Source organism: Panthera leo, chromosome A2 (assembly GCF_018350215.1).
Source record: "Panthera leo isolate Ple1 chromosome A2, P.leo_Ple1_pat1.1, whole genome shotgun sequence".
In the NCBI taxonomy this organism is placed as follows: Eukaryota; Metazoa; Chordata; class Mammalia; order Carnivora; family Felidae; genus Panthera; species Panthera leo.
The window spans coordinates 126533386-126551463 of record NC_056680.1 but is presented as its reverse complement, the minus strand read 5'-3'; the positions used below and the strand labels follow the sequence as shown (position 1 = coordinate 126551463).

The window sequence follows — 18078 nt, the reverse complement described above, 5'->3', positions numbered from 1 at the left end:
CTTTATGTAAAATCTCTTTTTCCCAATCAGGCCTAAAGAGGAAAGAATACTTGCTCCTAGCAAGCAAATACATCAAAATCATAATTAACAAAATCTTTAAACTACAAAAACTTGTGAGGGAAGGATGATAAGAAAGTAAGAGTTTTTCAGGGTTTCAGGTCAAAAATAATTTCTGGAATATGGTCTATGGTCAGCATAAGCAGCCCCATTGTTTATATATCCTCCATAGCTCCAGACTACAGAATAAACTTAACAATAAAGTGACAACTGACGTTATATTGTAAATATTATATTTCTCTCACTCACACACAATGTTTTATGAGACATTTACTAGTTTTAATGTATCCATAGGATTAATACTCATATGGAGTAGAATGCAAAAAGTGCAGAACTAAAGAAGTCAAATGAAAACAAAAGCACACGTTTCTTAGGATTTAAAAATATTGCACATAATAAGTTTGCACAGAAATTACTGGCTGTATCAACAGAATGAGGTATTAGTCAATCTCTAGATAAAGATGAGTGCAAAGAAGAGGAGCCACACACAAGAGATACATAAATCCATAGAAGACCTAGCGCGCCAACGACTAAGAAAAATGTGAAAAGATGTGTAAATGAGCTATGATTTCAACACTACAAAATAATTAGCCAGGGACCAAACATGTAACAATGTCTTGGCAATATTTCAAAAGTTTTCAACTGTCTTTCAGCCTAAATGGCTATAAGCAATACAATCATTTCCCTTACTCCAATTTTACTACAGAAAGGTATGGTTCTGTGGTAAATATTAAACCGTGACTTTCTGAAACTTTCAGTGGAAAGATACTATTATCCTTTGTTGAGTGACTCAATTGCAGTTTCATGTACATTTAGCAACCCAAATCAGAGATGCTGCAGAGCATGCAACTTTAAATTAGCAAAGGTTTCACTGCAAAAACCACTGAAGTTCACAAATTTAAATCTACAGTAAGTTTTAAAGTTTAACTTTTAAATACGTATCAGGCAAACTCAATCTTTTCTTGGTAATAAAACTGGCCACGCAAGTAAGCCCAAGGGCAAGTAGAGAAAGAAAGACCAGGCAGAATTATAATATCTTTTGTTTTTTTTTAAAAGAATGTTTCCTAATCAGGAAAATTAATAATTATCTATTTCTCTAACTGAATGTTGCTGAATTTTCAAAAACCATTTAAATACATTTAATATCTATATCAAGTTAAGTGAAATCATGCACTTGTCAAAATAGTTCACAGAAAACTGTTTTGCATCAAAGATATTGAAGAGTCAACTAGTTGGATTTAGTGAGGACAAACAGTGAACTACTGTCCTGAACAGTCAGTGTATGTAGTAACCATATTTCCTCTTCGTTGTGTGACAGTCCTGCAGTGCTTGCTAGATCCATGGAATCTATTTTCAGTCTGTACTGTGTGCCGATTGGTGGTGTCAAAACCACTAAAAGAAAACATTTTCTCCATATCTTCAAACATGTCATCAAACAGTCCACCTCCAAAAGAAAATTCCTGGAAATGATGTCTTTGTCTACTGGAACCATCCTGGCGTGTCTGGAAGTGATTTTCAAAAGGCTTCTTGGACCGAGTGTTTTGGTTTTGACCAAAAAATCCAAAGTCTTTAAATAAATCATCAAAATTAAAGTTAAATGATTGCTCAAAAGGGCTTCCGTTAGCTCTTTGTCCTTTACCATTAGTAAAAGCACTGTGTCCAAGTGTATCATACTCTTTTCGCCTGTTAGCATCTGAGAGTGTTTCATATGCTAAAGGAAATAAAAATATTAGTAACTGAAGGTAATCAAAATTACATATAACCCAACCTCTTCAAATAAGTGAATTCAATTCTCTATTTTAGGGAAGAATATCATACCATCAATAAAACCAAAACATTATAAACGTAGGAAAAAGGTAAAATGAAAGTTACAATAGGCAGGGCCTTTGTCTTGTTCACTGTACAGTATCGGCCGTTAGCATATGCCTGCCCCCAATAAATATCCAATAAATATTTGTTAAATGAATGCTACCATTACTTAAAGGTAAGCATATGGGTAACAATTAGTTATTTTTCATATTATTTGGGTAAAACTATTCTTGTATTAAATAACTTAATGGCTCAATATAACTTTAATTAGTTATATTTAGAAGAATTAAGATTTCTCACTTCCTTACTAGTTGAAGTAAATGTTTAATTCCAACTGTCTATTCAATTACCCCCATCCACCATTAATTACCATATGCTCAGTGCAACTTGTTTCAGGGCTAGTCTTAAGCTAAAATTTGTTTCATATTTTTTCTTTAAAGACAAATGTCGTTTTTAAACATATATGAAGAAAAAACCCACATTTCAAAGTCTATTTAAACTTTTTACACTTAATATTTTTATATTTAATCTCCATACTTAGTAAAAACCATGTTTCATAGGTTAGCTTATAAGTTTTGGGAACCTAAAATTCCTTTTAACATGTAAACAATAAGCTACTTCATAAACAATAAAAGAAAGAAGTAATACATTATCAACATTTTAAGATCTATATGTCAATAAAAATGCATACTACCATTTATCCATCCATCCAGGAATCAAAGTACTTATCATAAGAAAATAGTCTCAAGAATCTCCCTTTATTTAAATGTAGATCCCTCTCTGCCACCCACCTCCACAGTATCTCCAAATACATACACTTCTTAGCTATCATTCTCCTTTACTAGTTAATATCTGTGAGGCCTCAGAGACAGTCATTTACTTACCTTCTGCAATCTCTCTGAATTTTGCTTCAGCATCAGGGCTCTTATTTTTGTCAGGATGGTACTTCATGGCCAACTTGTGAAAAGCTTTCTTGATTTGGCGCTCTGAGGCTGATTTTGGCACACCTAAGATATCATAGTAACTTTTGGAGGCCAAAATTAATTCCGTTATCATTAAAATGCAGATTGCAAAGACGAAAACTGACTGGGGAGTAGCCATTTTTAATATCCTAAAAAAGAAAAAAAAAAATTATCCATGGAGCTAACGTTAAGATTTTTTAAAATGAAACCCAGTGAACTTTTAGGATACAAGCTATACTTCCTGCAGTATTAAAACTGTTAAGCATATAGTATCTTGTACTTGTTTCCATGTTATTTCAGTTTACAGGTTTTATTACCCCTACATTGGTTGTAATCTTCTTGAAGGCAAATATAATTCAACCAAAGTGGGAAAAAATCTCCTTTGCTTTACCTTTCCACTAATACTCTGGTCATACACAGAGTAGACACAAAAATACTCAATAACTGATTTTTGCCAGTTAATATTGAAGATTCATCATTTGCAAACATTGTAAAAAGGGTGGGAAATCCAAGTAATTTTTCAAAGGATGTCAATTTCCCTTTCAAAAATTCATATTCTAAAAGGATTAAAAATAAAAGTATTTAACTTCACAGAAAAAGTACATTACCAAGGTAAACAGCCCAGTAGGTCTGAATTGATAATCTTCCCTTCCTAAGAATGTACCAACTTCAGCCTTCGTTTTGGCAAGGTGAGCCAAGTATTGCAAATAGGAAAATCTCATCATAATAGTATTGACAATACAGTAGAATGTAATGATTTTTTAATCGTAACATCCCAAATATTTAACAGAAAAATGGGTTTTGTTAAAAACTTGTAATTAACAGAATTTAACATTTCTCCTAAGGCTACCAGAAAAACGAACTGTCATAGTCTTTACTTTGGATAAGCTAGTTATTTTCAAACTTCTCAGTAGTCATTAAAATATCTCTCTAACCTTAAAGAAGTTTTACATTAGAATTCAGCTTAGAATTCTGGGTAGTATAGATTTAATGACTTGGGATTCAAAACGAATGTGACCCTGTTTTTTGAACTCTACTACAGGAGTTCTTAATAACCTATGATGACATTACAAGGCTGACGAAAGACAGTACGGTTTGTGGAAACTGCCTGCCTTTCTCTCCTGTGGCATTTTCTGAGCGTAATTAGCAGATGGATTCCTCCTTTCCAGAGAGTTACTCATAGTCACGGGCACCGAGGATCAAGTACGACCGTCTAAAGAACGCAGAGGGAGTACTGCGGACGCCACAAAGACTGCAGGTACTTCCCTAGTCAGAGAGTGGGTCTGAAACTGACAGGGAGGCACATATTACTGGTTTAATGAAGGATACTCCACAGTTTAGTATCTGACACTTTTTTTTAGGAGACCGACTTTTGTATCATACTTCTCCTTCCCAAGAGGGACCCATCGGACAGCAGCCTGGGCCTTACTCCCCAGAGCCGGTGGGCGGTTGGGCTGCACTGTCCAGCCCTTACCCCAAGACGACCCCATACGCGTCCCGTCCGTCCAGGCACCGCCCTCGCGGCTGTACGCGGCCCGGAGGCCAGCCCTGGGAAGAGCTGTCCGACGCCCGAAAAAGCCAGCGGCCAACCCAAAACACAAAACGCCCTATTCTGTGGTTCGGTCATCTCCTTTTTCCTCGTCCCTCAAGAACACCAGGCAGCCTGAAGCGCTCGCGACGACCGTGGCGACCACCGAGAGGTCAGTCTACAAAGACCGGCCGAAGCCCTGGGGACACTCTAAACACCCCTCCCCGCGACCTCCCGGCCTCTCCCCACATCCTCACCCTCCGACTGCTGCTGCTCAACAGAGCAGAGGCGCCGGGAGACTGACGACCGTCTCCGCACAGCTGCTCGGCCCGGCCGTTCGCCCAGGTCTCCACGGCCTCCCCTAGCCGGCGGGCGCCCCACTGCCGGTTGCACACCGACCTGACGCTCCGCCTGCCGCCGCCGCCGCCGCGACCCCTCTCAGCCCGCTCCCCACTGGCCAGCGGCCGCTACTGGCTCCGCCACCTCAGGAGAAGACCTACACGAAACGCTTCCCTATTGGCTCCCGCTTCCCCACCTGACCCTGGCGCCCTACGCGCACGTGGAAAACTGTTGTTGCCGCTCAGCCGGTGCGTCACTTCCGGCCCCAACCTCCAGAAAGGGCCGTGCTGAAGCCTGAAGAAGCGGAAGTGAGTCGACGATTGCAGCGTCTTTCCTCTCGGCCCATTCCGGCGCAGGCGCGGTGGCCTCGGACGGCCTGGACTTGGCGGCCCCACCTTGGCAAGGAGGTTCCGCCAGCGCCCCTCGTCGGCCTGGGCCTTCTGGGCCGCACCCGAGCGATGCCTCGCTATTGCGCAGCGATTTGCTGTAAGAACCGTCGGGGACGAAACAGTAAGGACCGGAAGCTGAGTTTTTATCCGTAAGTTGTCCTTCGAGCAGAAGCGTCAGACGCCTTGTCTTTGGGCCACTGTCCTGTGGCCGTTGTAGCCACGGTTTGGGGTTATCTGGAAATTCGTCCTCGGCTCTCCGGGCGTGGCTCTTCACTGCGCGGGAGGAGGATGTTAAGGGTCGAGTTGAGTTTACCTAGAAATGCCCTGGGCTAGGACACTGGGCTGGTGGCGAGGCATATAGGGGCCTTTTTGGGTGTTAAATAGCCCCCTAAAAACAGTAGAGTTTGGGCGGTGCTCCGTGGATTTCCGAGCGTTTCCCCACCTCACCTGATCTCATTTTATTGTACGACGTTAACCACCACTTAAGGCACACATCAAACCCGCCAAGTGGGACGTTGCATTCACAGTTAATTTACACCTTCTGTGAGTTAGGTTGCATAGATGTTCTTAAGTCCGTCTTCTCCCGACGAAACTAAGGCCCTTCAGAAAGTAGGTTACCTTGAAGTTCTGTGACAAAGCCAGAATTACAACCTGTGCCCTGCTCAGGGCTCTGTAGACTCTTCATTCGTACAGACAACAGGCTAAGTGTTGTTCCAAACTACTACTGCCACGAAATATTTCCGTGAACCCACAGAAGTGTTCGTTTTTATTCAGAAGAAGAGGGAAGCAGTAGTAACTCGGAGTCCAAGCTCCAAAGCCAGACTTAGTAGGTTCACAACCTGGCTCCCCTACTCTGTAGCTGAATGACCTTCTGCAAAGTTTGAACTCTCTGTGCCTGAGATCTCTCACCCGTGGAGTTATTAATTGTACCTACTTCACACTTTGTGTGTAAATAGGTAAAGCTGCACTTGACAGTCAGTACGTGCTTAATATATGTGAGAATCAACGTATTTGCAATATTTTGTTTCCTTTTTTTCTTGTTTGTAAAAATAATTCGTTTAGCTCTAACCTGGTCGTCTTTTACTCTTGTAGATTTTCACCAGCTATTTTTTGAAGCCTGTTTTACTTTAAACCAGAAACTCTGTGTTCGTGGATACAGTTGCTTTCCATGATCTTAACTAATGGAAAAAAAAACAAACAAAAAAACCCCCAAAAAACCCTGGTAACCCCAAATAACTTACATATGGCAATATTTCCAGGATTGTCTCCCACCCGTAGCCCACAAGATGCAGAGTGATTTTTGAGAGGAGTTGTTAGTTATCAATAGCTGTGACTCTGAGAAGGTTTGTAGCAAAAAATCATGTTAAACTTGATTTAGCCTCATATTTCCCAGATTTATTTGGCCTTGGATTTAGGGGGAATAATGCCAGACTCCAAATTCTTTTAAGTTAATCTTTCCATAGTTACTGTTTTTAAGGAGGGAAAAATAATAATGCCAGAGGAGGTCAATTGTAAAGATTTTTTTCCTCCAATTATGAATTTACTGCAAGTGGGTTTTTTATGTTTTTTATTTCCATATGTAGTCTGAAAAATAAAAATTGAATTAGTTTTAGTCCCCTAATAGCACCAAACTTGAAGAATTGAATTTGTTAATGCTAACACTGTAATAAGCTCTACTGTATACTAATTTGATAATTCAGTTTACGTGTGTATATAATATTCAGTTTATACTGTGATTATTTTATACTTTTTGGGGGATTAATATGGCATTGAAACCAAATTGCTGAGCAAATTGAACCACACTGTAAAGATACGAAGTTGTTCAGGAAACCTATTCCAGGAGATTTCTTAGAGATTTACCTGCTGAGAAAGTATTGCGGTCCAGTTACTAATGAGGATATGCACAAACTGATTTTTTTTAATTATTTATTTATTTATTTTTTTTTAGTTTGGTAACTTAGTATAGGTACAATAGAAATCTGCAAACAGTGTGCTTATACATAAAATGACATTTAAAAATATTGTAAAAGGCATATTCCCTTTTTAGATGTAGCAGAAAAAGTATGAACTTACCTATGGCTAACAGAATTTAGGTCTTCTGAAAAGAAAATTATTTTTGCCTTTAAATGTCTTTTCTGGTTATGTGTGTTATACTTACAACCTAAATTACTGATACATGCAAGGTTAAAAGTTTTTCAAGCCATGTATGAATATTGTATCTATGGTAAGAACTTACAAAGGTAGATGATCTGATTATTCCATATAAGGGTATCTGGGTTAAAAATTGTTTCCTACAAAGTACCCAGACTCCTTTTCCTTAGCATCTTCTAAAAATTTTTTTATTTTAATGTTTATCTTTATTTTTGAGACAGAGAGAGACAGAACATGAGTGGGGGAGGGGCAGAGAGAGAGGCAGACACAGAATCCGAAGCAGGCTCCAGGTTCTGAGCTGTCAGCACAGAGCCCGACGCCAGGCTCGAACTCGTCAACTGCGAGATCGTGACCTGAGCTGAAGTCGGATGCTCAACCGACTGAGCCACCAGGCACCCCTCCTTAGCATCTTCTAAAGTTATCAATATTTGCAGGGGTGCGGGGGAGGCATGCTATTACAAAGCATAACCTAAATGGTTGGGATTGAGAGGGAATGTATAATTGCTGCTTTCTATATAAGAAACCTTATGTCGTTAACTATTTTTTAAAAATAAGAATTGAGACTTCTCATAAAATCATTGAAATATGAATTACTGTTAACTTTTGTTTAATGGAGTTTAACTGAAACCTATTTAGATTGGTAGGAAAAGTTTTCTCTCAGATTCTGTCATTAGCTTAATTTTGCCTATAACACACATTTCATTATGTTAGCACCAACTCTAAACAGAGGTTATTTTCAGCCCAGGAAGAGCACAAAAAAGAACTGTCTTACTTTTCTCTGTCTTTTCTCTTTGATTTCAATTTCATGTTATAAAATATGAGTCTGTTCAGGGGCGCCTGGGTGGCTCGGTCGGTTAAGCGGCCGACTTCGGCTCAGGTCATGATCTCGTGGTCCGTGAGTTCGAGCCCCGCGTCGGGCTCTGTGCTGACAACTCAGAGCCTGGAGCCTGCTTCGGATTCTGTGTCCCCCTCTCTCTCTGCCCCTCCCCTGTTCATGCTCTGTCTCTCTCTGTCTCAAAAATAAATAAATGTTAAAAAAAAAATTTTTTTTTAATAAATAAATAAATAAATAAATAAATAAATAAATAAAATAAAATATGAGCCTGTTCTTTACAACATTTTTAGTTCTTGTGTCAGTTTTCTTTCATAACTTGAATTTTAGGGTTCTTAGTTTATTGGTCATATAAGTTTAGAAATAGTAGACTAAATTATGTATGGATAGACTTGAGGCTGATTCTGGTAAAGGGCATGGAATATTAGTACTTTTATAAAATATAGTATTCATTGTCAACTAAATCACTTACTTGAACTAACTTTTTTTAAAAAAATGTTAATAAGGGCCTAAAGTTAAATACTCCCTTGAAATATAGAAAAGACACCATTTGACTTATTAGTATATAGTATCAGTATAGAATACATTTGGATAGGACTTTGTAGTTTATGCCAAGCTCTTTCCCAGTTCTAGGCAAAATATACAACGAAATAAAAATATAATATAATCCACAGAAAATATGAGTAGATTTTATCCTTTGTTGGAACACACATATTTTACTTGAAGAGACTCTGAGTTCTGTTTTACCAGCCAGTCTTCTCAAAAGCTTTGGCTACATGTCTTAGAGCTTACTCATCTTTCCTCGAGAGGGGATGTAGTAATTATCACAAAGATGCTCTTACATGGTAGGGACTGTTGCCTTGCTTTTGCAGCACTCAGTGCATAGGTTACCCTATGTATGCAGTCCTGAAACTTGGCAAAATTGTAAAAATATAGCAAAGTTTTCCTTTTTTAATTTCAGGTTTCCTCTACATGACAAAGAAAGACTTGAAAAATGGTTAAAGAATATGAAACGTGATTCATGGGTTCCCAGTAAATACCAGTTCCTGTGTAGTGACCATTTTACTCCTGACTCTCTTGACATCAGATGGGGTATTCGATATTTGAAACAAACTGCAATTCCAACAATATTTTCTTTGCCTGAAGATAATCAGGTATTGGAGGCAGAGCATAGGGGAGAGGGGGATAATGCAGGGTGGTAGGTTGCAGGGTCGCAGGTAATGAGGTTAAGGGAGGGAGAGGGAAAGATAACTGCTGGGGAAACAGATGCTTGAGAAAAAGGAAGAACTAATTTATGCTTTTACTAAAAGTATGATAATTAAAAAAAAAAAAATTAAACCATTGTGAAGCATACCTTAAGAACCAAAGATAACATGTGCATAAATCATTAAGTTATTGACATAAGATAGTGATCTAAGATTTTGTTATTGGTCTTTGAGTGATCTGAAATATTTCCATCATATATTGAATGTGCTTAATACTTTATAAAAAACACTTTGAAGTAATTTGAGTTGTTATGTGCTTAGAACTTTTTTAACTGCATAAATTTGCTTGGCCAATTTATAATTAAATATTCAGCACTGACTAATAAGAGAATAAGGTTAGTGAGGACATCTTTAGAATTTGAAAATATTATTTTCTAGGAAAAAGACCCTTCCAAAAAAATATCTCAGAAGAAAAAATTAGATGATGAGAAAGAAGTATGCCTAAAAGCCAAGTCACAAGAATCATTTGCATCAAATGAGCTAAAGAAAAATACAGTTAATACAGATATTTTCCCTGAACACACAGAATTACTTAATTCTTCTACCTTGGTGAAGCCACCAGCTGCAAAAACAGAAGGTATACAAAATAACATATTAACTCTTAATCTGATTAAACAAGATACTGGAAAACCAGCATCTACCTTGGAAACATCAGTTACCCAAAACATAGGTGGTTTTCACACATCTTTTGAGAATCTCAATTCTACAACTATTACTTTGACAACTTCAAATTCAGAAGATATTCAACCATCTTTGGAAACCCAAGAAGTACTCGAAATCACTACGAATCATCTTGCTAATGCAAACTTTACAAATAATTCTGTGGAAATAAAGTCAGCACAGGAAAGTCCATTCTTACTCAGTACAATTACTCAAACAGTTGAAGAATTAAATACAAATAAAGAATCTGTTATTGCCATTTTTGTACCCACAGAAAATTCCAAACCTACGATTGATTCTTTTGTACCTGCTCAAAAAGAAACTGTGGAAATGGAAGATCTAGACGTTGAAGACTCCTTATATAAGGATGTAGACTATGAGACAGAAGTTTTACAAATTGAACATTCTTACTGCAGACAAGATATAAATAAGGAACATCTCTGGCAGAAAGTCTCTAAACTACATTCAAAAATAACTCTTCTTGAACTACAAGAACAACAGACTCTTGGAAGATTGAAGTCTTTGGAAGCTCTTATAAGGCAGCTAAAACAAGAAAACTGGCTATCTGAAGAAAATGTCAAGATTATAGAAAACCACTTCACAACATATGAAGTTACTATGATATAGAGTGTTAAGAGGTTTTAAAGCTGTGACTTTCATATAAGCTTTTTGCAGCCAAACCAAATTATATGTAAAGTGAACTTTTTTCCTGTATAAAGTTCTCATCTTAATGAAGCTAAGTGTTCTAATATTGTGAACTGTATCCTGTTCTTATAATGTTCATTTTTGGGAAAAACTAGAGAGTTGTTGGGCTGTAGAGAAAAAGTTTCACTATTTGGTAATCTTCTAAATTAAAGTTAAGATAGAGTGAATAAATAATATGGTAATATGATTCATAAAATGGGAGAGCATGGATATGGTGAAAGGGATCCAGAAGAGAAATAGACTCTGGTATCAGTCCTGGTTCTACTATTAGCTTATGACTTGGGCAAGTTACTATTGAATATCAGTCTGTAATCTGTAAAATAAGGGCACTTCCTAAATCTAGTCTGTTTATAGTTCTTTTCCTTTCTATTCACGTACTTCTAATAGAACAAATTTTCTATAAGGTAATAAATACGTAATAATAGATATTGGCTAGCATTTGATGTTATTAACTATTGGATTATCCTCAAAATTCTGTGGTGTGTGACGTTTTGGCTATATAGTAATCTGTAGTAACAAAGGAAGGTACTCTTTATAATTTTATCCACTTGAACTAAAATAGCCATCCTTTAGCCAGTTCATAGAAGAGGTACCTTAAACTTCAAAGAACATGTATTTCAGTACCGTATATGTAGCTGACCATCATAATACAGAGTCACTTAATCTTAACATTCTGTATTTAAGGTTATAATTTGCAAACCAAAAGTTTTAATGAGGTTAATTTTTAAAAATCTATATATTACTTTATTTTAGAAATCATACCTTTTTATCTGTTTAATGTGTAACTTTTAAAAATGTGTGCTTTTGTCATTATTCCAGAATGATAGAGTAGTACTTAATATTCTACATGCCCACTTACATATATTTTATTAAAATACATAAGAAATTATAGATATTTGGTGATGTTCTTAGGCAAGTAGGAGAGAAATGGTGATATAAATAAAAATACTGCTTATATCCATATGAATTTTTTAAAATGTGAAAGCAAAGACTTAATGGGAACAACAGAAATGTGAAAACAAAAAAGATCTTGTAAAATTGTCACTTCACATAATTAAAATGTTACTGATGGTGGTATTGAGCAAGTTCTGATCAGTGTGATTCATATTTTTTTCATCTTTTTTTTTTTTTTTTAAGTAAAAAATACTATTCAAGAAAGATTTTGAGAATTCTTGAGGTAGCATGTTTTTGGTCCTGGAAGATAGGAGGTGCTCAATAAATATTAGTTGACTGCACAGCAAATAGTATACTAATTGTTTTGTAAATTCACGGTGATTGTTTCTGACCACATTTTAGTTTTTTTAAGCTGATAAAGTTAATTGGTATTATATAAATATGTGTCTGCTAAATACAAAAAGTTGATTTAGACATGTCCTTATGTGCTCATGGGAGAAAAAAAGAAAAAAGTTTAAATTTTTTCATAAATTGTGTGCAGATAATTGGTAGAATTAATATGGTTACCTTTAAGTATTCTTATATTTCATTTTTACAGTACTTTAATAAAAATAGTATAGATGAAAATAACCTTGATAAGTCATTATGAAGTAATGTTTCAACTCTGTTTTTAACTGTGTATATTGTAGTTATTTTCCATTTGTTTGAAGTTGTAGTTTACTCAGGAATAATTTAAACTCATTGTATTTCTTTAAATTTAATAAATTATAAATATTTAAGATATTTTCTTGGCCTGCCTATATTCAATTCGGGATGTTTCCAACCTGTTAACTTCTAAATATATTTGGGGATTCTGATGAATTTTATTTCTTACTTGCATTATTATAGCAATCTCTTAGCTAATCTTGCCATATTTTTAATCCCTTCCATATCATTATGGATTCTGTCAGCTTTTTACTTCAACTATAGATCTAACTATAGCATCCACCCACTACTTAACTTTCCCAACTCAGAAATCTGAAATTACTCTTGAATACCTATAGAATAAAACCAAACTTGTTACTATATGTGATCCTACGTGATTGGCTTCATCATGTGTTCTAGCTGCACTACTTATTTAGCATTTTCCAAATATAGAGGTGACTTTCTTCCTGAAATTTAACCAGTCAAAATTGCAATTTGATTGAATTCCATCTCCTTTTTTCCAGTCAAAATTGTTTTCTCTCTGCTCCTACGGGGCTTCATTTTATAACACCATAACAGCGTTTGCTGTATACTTTTTTACTTCATGATATTTATGGCTGTTTTTTGACCAGATTGCAAGCTTTATAAAGCAGAATTTTCATTAATCACTTATTTCTTTGACAATGTAATATTCACTCAATAAATGTTTGGATGAACATTTTGAATTTGCCTACTTGATTCTTGTCACTTAAAATCAAGAACCTTCTTAACAGAATGGGTCCTTGATACCTTAGAATGTTTAGGGAAAGTTATAGGTCTTTACATAATTGTTGAAACATTCCATGTCTCCAGTGGACAATACAGTTTACCAATTATCTGCTATGCCATCTCTGAATTTTGTGTGTGTGTGTGTGTGTGTGTGTGTGTGTGTGTGTGTGTGTGGTAGACTATCCCCACTCAAATATTTTCTGTTTTCTATCCTATATAATTAAAAAGGAAGTAAGTCCAAGTATGGCTATAGAATATATCTCATTCTATATTCTTTCCTACACTGTGACCTTACCACTCCCTTATCAAGAGGTGAAATTTATTTCTCTACCTTTCTTAATCTGGTGGGCTATGTGAATGCTTTGACCAATAGAATACAGTGAAAGCCATGCAGCCAGTTCCAAACTTAGCCCTTAATTGGGTTGGCAGCTTTTACTTCTTTGGAACAGTATCTCTTCAAATGCTAGATGCCCTCTAAAATATGTGATTACGCTGATACCATACTGGAAAAGCCAAAGCCACATGGAGAGGCTCTAGAAAATGTGAAGAAGCCAAAAAGCAACTCAGTTTGTATCACAGAGTCCTGAAAGACAGTAATTGGAGTCAACAGGTATCTCTGGAATTGGAGGAAGAGGTGTGAAGACATGTTTTTTTAAAAGAATAGAATTGATATTAACAAGCAGTAGTCCTCACACAGCTTGGCAGGTGTCCCTTTCCTAAATTCAAAGGTTTGCAAGTTTATTCTCTGGAGAGGACAAAACAAATTCTTCAGAAAAGATCATGGGTATCCCTATACCGTACTGAAAAAGAGGTATTAAGTGAAAGTTTATAGTGAAAATTTGTATCATTAAGTGAAAGCTGAATAGTGAGCTCCAACCTAGCCTCTAACATATATTCAGTTCCCAGAACTGTGGCAACCAAACTTAAACCTTTTAATTTTCTCTTGGGAATTTGACAAACTCATGATGATGAAACAAGATTTCACATTGGGAGTTCCAGCTGGGTCCAGCTAAGTCACTCTTCAGTAGTGATTCTTAACCCTTCACTGCATCAAAATCACTCGAGAGGTTTTAAAATGTTTCATTACTCAATCTGATTCAGTTAGGTATAAAACCTGAGTATCTGTGGTTTAAAATTTTTCCCAGGTGATTCTCCTATACAGCAAAAGTTGAGAATCATTGCTCTACAGTAAAGCTTATGGACATGGCTCATCCCCGAGTGAAGAGTTTCTCATCAGTGTCCTGCTGACAGTTGACAGTCAATTGTATTAGAGATAGCAACTAAAATAAGTACAAAACAGCAATTTAGAGAAAATACTGTTAAGTAGAAGAAGAGTTAGGGGAAAGAACCAAACTATACTTAATACTCTTGCTAAAAAGAGATGTATATTGTATACCTGAAAACAAAAACAATACATTTTTATTTATTTAAGAAATTTTTTAATGTTTATTTCTGAGACAGACAGAATGCGAGTGGGTTGGGAAAGAGAGACAGGGAGATGAATCTGAAACAGGCTCCAGGCTCTGAGCTGTCAGCACAGAGCCCGACACGGGGCTCCAACTCAGGAGCTGTGAGATCAGAACCTGAGCTGAAGTCGGACACTCAACTGAGTGAGCCACCCGGGCCCCCTAACAATACATCTTTAAAAAGGAGTATTAAAAAGAACCCTAGTAATTTAAAGTGTGATATTAGGGACACACCGAGGCACATCATTTTTAAAAATCAAAACTTTAGACACAAAAAGAGGATCTTACTTCATCAAGAAAAAATCCACAAAGGGTCAAGAATAGGACAGCTTCAAACTTCTGAATGGCTACACTGGAAGCAAGACAAGAGATCAATGATTTGAAAATTATGAGAAAAAGGTTTCCAAGATCAAATCCTGTATCCAAAGTCTCAAAATATAGCATCCTCTCTTTTCTAAGGCAGCTATTGGAAAATGCATCCTAGGGAAACAAGGCTGTAAAAGAAAATTAAGAGAATGGCCTGTCTTATAAAATTATACCTGTGATGATATTTTATCATTCAATTGATCCCGACATTAGAAATAGGAAAAAGGAAATTCAAACTGAGAGAGAAGCAGAGAGAATCCCAAGTTGGTAGTTAAGGGAGGTCCCAATTTAATAGCCTGACCACCAGTCCAAATTAGAGTAGGGCAGAAGGCTCAGGGAGTTCTTCAAGAAGATAAAAATTGATGGAATAACTGACTGGGGTAGAATTTAGAGTTGAATTAATAGTAAATACAGAGAAAACTATGCAAACAAATCGGAACAAATACACAAAATATGTAGAATGGTCAAGCCGTTATTTCTTAGTACATACTAAGATACATAGTTAAAATAATGTAGTTAAAAAATACATAGTTAAAAAATACTTAGTACATCGTTAAAATAATGTAAATACAATATAAACACTGATATATTAGGAAGATAGTATGGGGCAGGGGGTGTGTGTGCCATGCGCATCCAGAGGCGTGCATATATAATTGTGCTGGGGCCAGGAGCAAGGAGTGGGATGATGTAATTGAAGCAAAATCCTCATCAACCGTAGCGGGATATCAAAAGATAATGCCTAAATGCAAAAACTTTAAAAATAGCAAATTAAGCATATTATTTTGAGTTAAATAGGTAAATACATAAAGAATCCACATATGTCATTGGAAATTGTTGACTCAGGAGTAAGAAATGGAGAAGGACTGCAGTTTTTTGTTTCAAGGCTTATAGGATGCTGACTTTTTAAGCACATGTTTAAGAGTAATGGGTTTATTTCTATTCATCCTTTAGGACTGACCTATTCATTATTTTATCTACAAAGCCTTCATTTGCCTTTCCAGATGCCCTTTTTAGTCTATTAGCTACCTTTACTTTTCCCTATCATAATATCTATCTTCCAGCGTCATTATTGCTTCTTTACTTGTTCTCATATCCCCAATATAAATTTTCATACCTTCAAAGTATAAGCTTTTTACATGCTTTTAATAAAAGCTTCATTGTGTAGCACAATTTCTCATACAGAGTAGGAGCTCCATAAATACTTGTCAAGTAAGTAACTTGTCACCTACTAAACCATATTTCAGGAATTATTTTGTTGGGTCTAATTCTGTCTCCACATTGAGACAGTCACTAGATAAGTTAACCAATTTGCAGCTCCATGATGCATTATTGCCCCATTATTCAAGCAGGCTCTGTTAAATTACTAACTTGAATTATAATGCAAATAATGCTACTTTATTTTTAATTTTTTTTTTTATATTTGGAGACATTATAGCATCCAGTGGCCTGCAGCTTATAATCCACACAAATGTTCTGTAAATCTCACAAAAGCTTGAGAACATAGCTTTGACATATGGAATGCTACTTTAAATCTTTCATTGGCATGCTATAAATAGTACCTAGTAAATGTGAAGTACCATTTCTTCCAGACAAGAGTTTTGTAACTTGGAAGTCTGGACTTTAGGAAGTCTCCAGGAGGGTCACTGTATCCCCTAAAATTTAATGCGACATCTTATGTATATAGACATTTTTCTGGAAAGAGAAGCCATAATAATTTCTATTATATTAGAAAAGGGATAAATGACTCCAAAAAATTTAGACAATGCAATAATACCTTACATTCTACATTGTGCCATAGATCATAAAGCTCTTTACATACTTTATTTCCTAAGCACTCTGCAACAAAAACATAAGAAAATGTGTATTCTAGATTTGAATACACAAAACCCCCACCAATTTAGCTCTGTGGAATAGAACTGGGATTAAAAGGAAAATCGGCCCATATCCAAAAGTGGGCTGGGTAAATTCTACACAATTTTTAAGAGTTTCCAACCAGTGTTATTTCATATTTTCTGAAAAATAGATTTTAATGTTCAAATTAGTATATAGACTGTCAGAAAAACAAATTCAGAGATTATATAAGTACTATTTTGATTTTTGGAAAATACTATTTAAGTACACTTGTTTCTTGGTTATTGAAATATAATTCAAAATAAGAAGCAATGTAACAGGAGCCAATTTCAGAGCGAGCCTAATCTTTGTTTTTCTCAGTGCATGGTTCAGGTTTTACATTAATAAAAATGCATAGTGTTTTTAATATGCACAACAGACTAGAATATCAAAAATGTGAAATGAGGTTAATTTTATTGAACTTGCCAATATGCTTAGTCTAGGGAAAATGAATTTACTGACATGAGACTAGAACATATCTGAACCATGGATGAAAAAAGAAGTCAATCAGTTCAATGATGGGGTATTAAAATATGAGAAGGAGTTTGGGAGGAATGAGGTGGGAGAGCAAAGAGCCTCATTCAGATTTTCCAGATAATCCTCAGACAATCATTAAATAAGAAAGCATTCATCTATTCCTCCCTGGAACGCTAAGTGTACTATGTTAAAGAGAGATTTGGTTTGCTATGTTAAAATTTGGTGCTTTCGAGGTCTGAAACATCTTTTGGCATATTAACTTACAGTCCACATGCAAGTTTAGTTTTATTAACTTGGGAAATGAGAAAATATGAAGGGAAAATATGTGGTAGAATATAGGAGGGGCATAGAGCTGAGACTCAGAAGACTGAGCAATCCGTCTTGCCTCAGAATTATAATCTAATCTCCTTTGTCAGGCAGAAGCACATTACTGGGTATCATCACAGAAATGCATTCCTGAAGACAAATACTGTAAACAAAGCCTTTTACTGAGAAAGACAGCAAAGCCAGTCCAAGGCACAGTGAGGTAAGCTGCTCCTTCTTTAGCAATAGCAAAATACTGAGGATGAAGAGACACCATTACTAAGAACAGGGAGTGGAGCATTTGGTTTTAACAAGTTATGTTTGGCTCAGGAGAAATTGCTTCCAAACTTAGATTAAGTATTCCCACAAATGTCCCCTTTCTGTCTTTCTTTTGTTAATCTGGGCAGAACTGAAACAAGAACTTCATGGGTGGTGGGGCCTATGTATCACTGAAGAACCAGTTGCAATGTCACCTTTTCCATGTGGACACACATACACACACACACCGCTTAGTTTTTCACTCCTCTGTCTTT

At 36.2% G+C, this 18078-nt stretch overlaps 2 protein-coding genes across 6 annotated transcripts in view; one reads left to right on the top strand and one right to left on the bottom strand.

Annotated features, from left to right (window-relative positions):
- Nucleotides 1–273: 273 nt before the first annotated feature.
- Nucleotides 274–4911, bottom strand: DNAJB9 (DnaJ heat shock protein family (Hsp40) member B9). The gene is made up of 3 exons (XM_042922276.1): nucleotides 4614–4911; nucleotides 2751–2977; nucleotides 274–1768 (listed from the first exon to the last, which is right to left on the bottom strand). The coding sequence occupies exons 2-3, from the start codon at nucleotides 2965–2967 to the stop codon at nucleotides 1317–1319; spliced, it is 669 nt and encodes a 222-aa protein (XP_042778210.1). The 5' UTR covers nucleotides 2968–2977; nucleotides 4614–4911; the 3' UTR covers nucleotides 274–1316.
- A 102-nt stretch (nucleotides 4912–5013) lies between these two features.
- THAP5 (THAP domain containing 5) overlaps nucleotides 5014–18078 on the top strand; it is a 137202-nt gene continuing 124137 nt past the window's right edge. For 4 of the 5 annotated variants that reach the window (XR_006197845.1, XR_006197846.1, XR_006197847.1 and 1 more), the window contains exons 1-3: nucleotides 5014–5233; nucleotides 9029–9221; nucleotides 17659–17768. Coding sequence is in view for 2 of the 5 variants with exons in the window: in XM_042922242.1 (XP_042778176.1) it covers nucleotides 5154–5233; nucleotides 9029–9221; nucleotides 17659–17768 (383 nt within the window). In the remaining 3 variants the exon portion in view is untranslated. Of the gene's footprint in view, nucleotides 5234–9028; nucleotides 9222–9710; nucleotides 12375–17658; nucleotides 17769–18078 lie in introns of those variants that run through there. The other variant, XM_042922235.1, reaches the window with a different exon arrangement.

Bases quoted from the DNA above. Each gene is read 5' to 3' on its own strand.
- DNAJB9 (XM_042922276.1), bottom strand. From the start codon at position 2,967: ATGGCTACTCCCCAGTCAGTTTTCGTCTTTGCAATCTGCATTTTAATG. The intron at 1,769-2,750 runs GTAAGTAAATGA...TATTTCCTTTAG, and splicing joins ATTCAGAGAGATTGCAGAAG to CATATGAAACACTCTCAGAT.